General features: G+C 47.2%; 1 protein-coding gene across 1 annotated transcript; it reads left to right on the top strand.

Moving 5' to 3' along the window:
* Positions 1-6,672: 6,672 nt before the first annotated feature.
* Positions 6,673-8,391, top strand: LOC125509870 (tryptamine hydroxycinnamoyltransferase 2-like). The gene is made up of 2 exons (XM_048674925.1): positions 6,673-7,138; positions 7,266-8,391. Exons 1-2 carry the CDS (start codon positions 6,767-6,769, stop codon positions 8,208-8,210), a joined length of 1,317 nt encoding a protein of 438 aa, XP_048530882.1. The 5' UTR covers positions 6,673-6,766; the 3' UTR covers positions 8,211-8,391.
* Positions 8,392-8,627: the final 236 nt, after the last annotated feature.

The raw sequence follows: 8,627 nt of genomic DNA, 5'->3' as shown, positions 1-8,627 counted from the left end.
TAAAGGGGGGGACCTTTAGTCCCCACACTTTTGTGCCAGTTACAGAACCGGCACTATAGGGCCTTACGAACCGGTGCTATAGCCCGGTTCTACACTAGTGGATCTGGGAGCTCCCCCCGGCCGCCTGCGGGGACGACACGAGGAGAGGCGAGAGAGGAGGAGTCCACAACCTGGATCTGTCATTTAATGACTTTATGGTGGCATGTACCTTGGGAAGCGGGGAACAACTGATGTCCACTTCTCGCCGGTGAGGACATCAACAAATAAGATAATGACAACTCTTTGTCCTCTCCAACTATGTCAATGCCTACCTCATAGGTAGTGCACTGATGGTGTCGCAATGAGTCTGTGATACCCTTTCTTGCAACTTTGGCTAAAGTTTATACATATTGAATGCATCAATAACTTATGAAGTTTATGTGTATATTTCTTGTTACTTTATACAATATTTCATGACTTTCTGCTAACCTACTAAATTGCTAGAGGGGAGATTTATGGTAATGCCCCGGCTAAACCCACTGGTTTACCCAACAGTTCTTGGCTGTTGTGTCTGGCTACCACCTAGGATCTAGAACGACCACACACACCAATACTAGTCTTTCCAATACACTTTGTCAGTTTATTTTGTATGAGCTCTAGAAAAAATAAGATGCACTTTGTTGATATGAGTAGTCTATCATTCCTATTAAGCCAGGATATCACATCTATCACTCTCAAAGGAATCGGCGTCCTCGCCGGACGAGCAGGAACGTTCCCTCTTGTCACACATTTGTGCGTCTTCAGGCACAAGTGTCATGCGGTGTGCCACTATGGACCACACGTGTCATGTGCCACTTGCTCGTGCACCTAACCCGCACACGCCCGTGTAACCGTGAGGTTCGACTCTAATACCATTTTTAACACCCTGGCCAAACCCATGGGTTCACCCACCAGTTTTTGGCCGTTGTGCTTAGCTACCACTTAGGATCTATACCGGCCATACAGACCAATACTAGTTTTTCTTGCGCACTTTGTCCTTACTCATGTGCACCAGAGATCAACTTCCTAGTTGGTCACCCATCCTCATAGTGTTTCAAGCCAAGCGTGCTTAACTTTGAGGTTACTTTTGTACGGGCTCTTGGAAAAGAAGGTGCACCATGTTGATATGAGCAGTATATCATTCTTATTAAGGCAGGATGTCACATTTATATGTTTTTCTATCGGTGCTTTTACTACAAAAAATGTAACAAAGCCAATTATATCTCTAGAAAATGAAGGTCCGCGAAAGCAGCTAGCCGAGGGAGCTCGCAGAGGCCCCCTTACGCGTACCACTGACCATGTGGGCCCATCACATGGGTACCTCCTAGTGCCTGCTTTGGCCACCAACTCTGTATATTGAACCTAAACCCTAAACTCTTTGTCAGACAGTTTTATGCCGCCGCCGCAGGAAGTTATTTGGGTTCCGAAGTAGAGTAAAAGCGAATTTGGTGCATTGTCAAATTATGTAAACATTATTTCAATGCAATTTCAATCTTTTAAGCATGATTTGCATGCTATTTTATTTTTTGCAAACATGAGTTTAGTGCATTTTTTATAAACATGATTTCACTACAATTTTGAATACTATAGTACAACTTTAAGAGCCATTTCACTGAAATTTCAAACACTAAGTTTAGAAAGCTCTTAGAGTTATTTTAGTGCAATTTTACAATTCATTCTCAAATTTACTAGGTTTGAGTGCAATCTCAAATTCCAAATACAATTCACATTTTGTTTGAGTGTATCTTCAGTAAACAGTCCCAATACACTTTGTTTCAGTGTAGTTTCACAACCTTTCAGATGCATTTCAATCCTTTGTAATTCAGTGAAGTGGTAGTCAAGCTTCATTCTGAACCTTTCAAACAAACCAAACCAATTTGAAACATTGTATTTCACAATCATCTTAAACATGATCCCGTGCAGTGTCAAAACATATTGCATTTCAGAACCATCTCAGCTCAATTTTACGACAATTTTAGAAGGCTACACATATAACCATTTAAGAATGCATTTAAGAAATTTAGGTTTATAATACAATATGTCAGTGAAGTTTCACATATATTTCAATTTGTGAAATTTTGCAACATGAGTACACATTCATTTCATAAATGTGATTCCATAAATGTGTTCGAAGTAGACACTGGATTCAAAATAGAAAACAAAAGGGAGAGTGAGCTATGCCACCGGACGATGGCATGGGGGTTGTGGTCCATCGATTGCACATTACCATGCCTGGTAAAAAACCGTCTCTAGTTTTTCTCGCTCAAACTATGAACGATTTAAAATCATCTCTCTAGTCACTCTCACTTAGTCTTACGTGCTCATCCATCCACCACCACGTGTACGCACTGGGAATTTGCTTGGACTTTCGTTGACTAACTAGCTTCTCCTTTGAATTGTTGACCATAGCAATTTGCTTGGACCGAGTTGGACTTTTGTTGACCATCTTAGACCTCGTTTACTAACTTCAACTATGAAATTCTACATTGGGAAACTTCTTTTGAATGTGAAATCAATTATATATTTTGTGGCATATAAATAATTAATATTTTGTCAAAGTAATGGTAATTTTTTTCTTAAAATATGTTTGTGCCTTGTAAATGCGAACAAAAGAAGTATGATTTACGTGGGGGTCTCCAGGAATGATCCATGGTTTTAGTACCGTGAATTGTCTCTATTGCATGGAATGAATTTTCTACTCATTTTTCTTGGACTAAACATGCATGGAGTTAAAATATCTGGGACCTTATAACTCTAGACCGCATGGGGGAGGATGGGGGCATGTCATTTTCATTGAATATTCTAATGGGAATGAAATTTCATGATACTGAAAGAAAAGAGCTAGCAATTTGGAACCCAAAGTGCGTTTTAATATGTCTCACTAATCTATTTTCTTTTTCAAAGAAATGACCTTTATTATTATTATCATTATTATTATTATTATTATTATTATTATTATTTTATCGGTTAATAAATACTAAATTGGGGGATGTAAGATTTACGTGGCGATCTCCTCGTGTGACGCGTGCTTCTAGTAATTGTGTCTCGATTCCACGGAATGACTTTTCTTTACAAGCATGCATGCATACCAATGATGACATGCCATCGACTGAGTCAGACCACACTTAACTAATTTCGTTAGTTACCACTTCTTGCAACTGTCTACCTAGTCCTGGATTACGACCTCATATGAGTGGGTTGTTACCATAATTAACACTAGCTCTACAACCAGGTTAATATTACTGGTGTACGTAGTAATTAAGTGCGAGATGTTACTACTAGCTAGTGACCAGGCAGTGCCCAAACGTTGATCTTAGTTGAAAAGCTATTTTCCACCTTCCAGGCATAAAATTATTTTCCATAGCTTCACAAAGTCTAGTCGCTCTCGCTTAGTCGTACGTGTGCGTGCCAATCCGAATCCATCCACCAATACGGATACGTCCTACCTCGTCGACGGCTGCTCGTTGGTCGTGGTCATGCAAGTCGCGGGGTAGATAGATGCACCGCATCGGCTCGTCGCGTCGCGCGTTTGCTTTTGCGAGTTGTGGCAAGAAATTTCCATGGAAAGGTTGGCTTCCGTTCCCACTTGCCATCTTGGCCGGTCCAAGCATGCATCCGAATACGCGTAATACATCCCGTAGCTAGCTTTAGGATTTTGGGTGCTGTTATGATATGCCTTCTCCTCCACTTAACGAGAAGGTTTGAAAGGAAATGTAGGTGACCGGCGTTCTTTAAAAAGAAAGTCGTTAAGGGACGTTGAACTTGCTGCGTCGAGAACGTTTGTTTCTATTTGCCCAAGTCTGAAAGCATCTACAGCCGGATTTAACAAATTCAGCCCTCAAACACCCGCGGACAGGTCTGAACGCGTCCGCGGGCATTGACCGGTCACTTCTCAGAAAATGCAATTTACAATCGGACACCTTAATTATCATATCTCAAATCCATATAAATTCATGCAATTACGTCGACACACACGCATTGTCCGGCTACTCCATCACACTACACTAAACATGTCATCGGACTACCAAAATTTGGCATGCCGTCCTTGCCCTTTCCGACGCCTTTGCCGTCCTTCTCGGGGATGTACCGTTCGAAGATGCCGTACGGATTGAGCCGGAGCTGTCCTCGCCGTCGATGTCCTCATTCTCCTCCTACGGTGGCAGAACGACCATTGCACGGATCGCCCGATTTTGCTCTCGGGCGGGGGCACGTGTGTTCCTCCGCTACCGTTTCTTCACAATGCGGACGTGGATGGCTTCCTCCTCTGCGGCCGCCCACGCCGTCGCCATTTCCGTTGCGATACAGGCCTCAGCGGCCCTTATCCTCTCCTTCCCACGGCGGGCCGTCAGTTCATGATGGGACTCATACTCTGCCCGACCGATGATGGGGAAGGAGAGGTGTTCCGACTGGGAACGCGAGGATCCAGCACCAAAGAACCCCGAGCGCCCAGTGAGCCGACGCTATGGTGTCGCGACGGACGGATCCGTCCGTCGGCCAGGCGCTGTCCTTCCGGGAGCGGCGGAGTGCAATGCGGACTACCATTGCCTCCTCCAACCCACACGGGACGACACCTCAGTCGACCGATCCGGACTGGTCGGAGTCCGATCCGCTGTCTGCCATGGCGGAGAAGGCCGGAAACCGCCGGACGTGAGCTCGGATGGCGGAGGGGAGGGAGTGTGGTGGCTAAGGGTTTGCTCCGACGAGAGCATGGGGACGAATATAAGTGGGGTCAGGTGGGCCAGCATGGGCTGGGTCCGACGTGACGGGCATGCCCAGGCTTCCCTATATCCGCCCCATATTTGCGCTAGATATTGAGGATGCCGATCAGTCCGAATGTTTGAGACCCGTTTGAGACGTCCGTGTGAGTCAAAAAAATGTGACCGGGCAGTTTATCCGAACATATGAGACGGATTTGAGAGGTCCGGCTGTACATGCTCTAAGGAGATGCCAGTCTGAGATAGAGGTGAGATAAGAACTACCCTCATGCCGATCGTCATGATGGTCAACACGTACGTACGAGAGAGGGTGTGTTTCAGTTGTATTGCACTCCTAAACTAGTGATCGGCGAACTCATTTCCAATGTGATCCGTCAATCATAATGCGTGATTAATTAGGGAGTGACCGTGGAATCGTGTGTACGTGTGCGCTTGCGTCCTCCTAATCTATAACAAAAAGCATGCAATGTTCACACGGGCTACGTTGCTTTTTCAGAGAGATCATACATCATGCATCTTCGAGCGCTCGCGTCACAGGCGTTACTTGCGCGCACTCTTGAGTAAACAAAACTTGCCGCGAAGAATCGATTCAGGGAGAAGCCGCCCAACAAGACAAAGTAAGATCGTCTCTCCAGATTGAGTTAGGTGTGCATCCCTTTCCTTGCTATTACCCTTTGCCTTTGCACGTAGCCGTGCAGCCGTGAGATCAGCGTTGGTCGATCTCATCCGTACTTACCTGATCATGCACGGATGCACCTAGGTAGCTATTATCTTACCTATCAAGATAACATTGTCGACTAACAAAGCATATATTCGCTACGTGGAACACGATTGTTGGCACACATCGGCGGGGCACGCATGCATGTAGTAGTGCAAAATCAAAATTCATATATGATTACGTCAAGATTTGAAAAATGGTTTTGTGAGTAGGGGCTTAATCCATACTACTACCCATGGCCGTGCACCCAAGAGATCGGTGTTGGTCCATCTAGTCCATACTACTACCCGCCTGATCATGCACCTGGGCAGGATATGATCTTACCTACCAAGATATTACACCGTTGACTAACCAAGCAACAAGCGTGTACTGGAGATGCTAAATCTTATGCTTTTTGTCCTTTCGTGAGAGTACATCAAACACATCATGCTATCATCACTGATACTTAAGAGTGCAACCAAAAAAACGAATTATACACCGTACGATTAAGGTAGCTCTGCTAATTCCATATATATTCCCCGGAACCCAGAGGTGCCACGAAGTTTGGCTGAAGTTTGATCCGGTCACTACGTACTACTCCCTCCGTTCTCAAATATAAGTCTTTTTAAAGATTTTAACAAAAATAACTACATACAAAACAAAATAAGTGAATTTATATATACTCTAAAAAAGTCTACATATATTCATATATTATAGTTCATTTGAATTTTTTTAAACTTATATTTAAAAACGAAGGGAGTAGTCTTTTAGTAGGGTCTATAGTCATGGCTGAACATCTACGCGCAACTTCAAGGTAGCTCATCCACAACTAAATAATGAAACCTGCCGTAGACTGACATGCTGTGTGGACGAGGTTCGTTTAGAAAACCTAGTATTTATTTTGGAGGCACAACTTGCTGGCCAAGGTTGAAGAAGACGCGGAGAGGAGACTGTTGTCGGAAGGCCGAGAATTCAACAGGGAATGTTGTACGTACGAACACCACTCTCTCTTGGCATGCCAGGAGAGGACACGCGCTGACAAATCATCTTTGCGCCGTTAGCCAGAAAATCGAGTAGCCACACGCACGCACGCACCTTGGCGGGGTTGGTGCTCGTGGCGTCAACGTTACCAACCCAAATTTTGACTAACCAGCCAGCCTATTAACTTACCTTCGAGGGTATTCGGCCTGGCCGGCTGGCGCCAAAAAAATCCCACCGCCTATATATACATGCACGCAGTAACCTACGCTAACCCAACGACCCACACAACACAACGAGCCACACAACACAAACACATACGATCATTAGTTAGCTTGCAACCTTGGCTGCTCCAGCAATGGCAGTGACGGTGGAGATCACGCAGAGCACGGTGCTCGAGCCCTCACGGGAGTCGGCCCGCGGCGGCGGCAAGAAGGTGCCTCTCACCGTCTTCGACCGCGCCTCCACGGACGGGTACATCCCGGCCGTCTTCGCGTGGAACGCGCCGGCGCCGACCAACGAGGCGCTCAAGGCCGGCCTCGTCGCCGCCGTCGCCAGGTTCCCGCACCTTGCCGGGAGGTTCGCTGCCGACGACCACAGCCGGAAGTGCTTCCACCTCAACGACGCCGGGGTGCTTGTCCTCGAGGCCACCGTGGAGGCGGACCTTGCCGACGCGCTGGCGCACGACGTGTCCGCGCACATCAACGAGCTCTACCCGAAGGCCGAAAACGTGATGAGATGCAGAGTCTTTTTACACGTCCAAATACGAGTTTCTACACGTAACATAAAGCACATTAGATATCAGTACTGTAGGGTTGAAAAGATGCTGATGATTTTGACAATATCTTGGGTTGCAGGAACGTGCGAATGAGCCCATCTTCCAGGCGCAGCTGACGAGGTACGCGTGCGGCGGTCTGGTGATCGGCACCGCCTGCCATCACCAGGTTGCCGACGGTCAGTCCATGAGCGTCTTCTACACCGCGTGGGCCAGCGCCGTCCGCACCGACTCGGCAGTCCTCATGTCACCGTTCGTCGATCGCTCGGCCACCGTTGTCCCCCGAAGGCCACCGACGCCGGCGCATGATCACCGGAATATCGAGTTCAAGGGCGAGCTCAGCCGGAGCCACTCCTATGGTGTCCTCCCCATGGACAGGATCAAGAACCTGGCCGTGCACTTCCCGGACGAGTTCGTCGCCGACCTCAAGGCCCGTGTGGGCACGCGCTGCAGCACGTTCCAGTGCCTCCTTGCGCACGCGTGGAAGAAGACCACGGCGGCGCGGGATCTGGCGCCGGACGATTTCACGCAGGTGAGGGTCGCCGTCAACTGCCGCGGCCGCGCAAAGCCTCCCGTGCCCATGGACTTCTTCGGGAACATGGTGCTCTGGGCGTTCCCGAGGATGCAGGTCCAGGACCTCCTGTCCAGCAGCTACCCAGCGGTGGTCGGCGCCATCCGGGACGCCGTCGCGCTCGTCGACGACGAGTACATCCAGTCGTTTATCGACTTCGGGGAGGCGGAGCGCGGCGTGATTGAAGACGGCGGCGAGGAGCTGGCGTCGACGGCAGCGACGCCGGGCACAATGTTTTACCCTGACCTGGAGGTTGACAGCTGGCTCGGGTTCCGCTTCCACGACCTCGACTTTGGCTGCGGGCCGCCCTGCGCGTTCCTACCGCCGGATCTGCCCATCGAAGGAATAATGATCTTCGTGCCGTCCTGCGACCCCAAGGGCGGTGTCGACCTCTTCATGGCGCTCGATGACGAACACGTCCAGACCTTCAAGCAGATATGCTACTCCATGGACTAGTCATCTAGAGACCATATAGTATACTCGTATAGATATGCACAAGAGAGTAACACAACAATATTATACTCCCTAAGAACTGCCTCCTTGCGTGCTTAACTGCATACTTGGCTCATTGGCTTGTACTCATGTAATCATAGTCCATAACATGTTTGCAAAGATTGGTGTACTTTATTTGTAGTAACTAGAACATGATAGCGCGTGTTGCTGCGCCTGTCTATCTCCAAAAATAATGAATTTGAAAATAAATATATGGAAAATAAAGACATAATAAATTTCAAAAGTGATTGAGATGCCTGGTAGAATTTGAATTATGATGTGTTGATGTGATGGTGTGGTATTTTCTTACAAATCAAACTTCAAGGTTTGTATTTTGCTATTTTCGAGATGTATATAAAAAATTCAAATTTGGTTCATGAG

This window comes from Triticum urartu, chromosome 1, assembly GCF_003073215.2.
Source record: "Triticum urartu cultivar G1812 chromosome 1, Tu2.1, whole genome shotgun sequence".
Taxonomy (NCBI): Eukaryota; Viridiplantae; Streptophyta; class Magnoliopsida; order Poales; family Poaceae; genus Triticum; species Triticum urartu.
Note: the sequence above shows the minus strand (reverse complement) of the source record. Positions and strands in the feature narration are given on the sequence as shown.

What these genes read in the sequence shown, in the direction of transcription:
- LOC125509870 (XM_048674925.1), top strand. Translation starts at nt 6,767, where the DNA reads ATGGCAGTGACGGTGGAGATCACGCAGAGCACGGTGCTCGAGCCCTCA. An exon ending in TCTACCCGAAGGCCGAAAAC is followed by an intron (nt 7,139 to 7,265) that starts GTGATGAGATGC and finishes CTTGGGTTGCAG; the next exon opens with GAACGTGCGAATGAGCCCAT.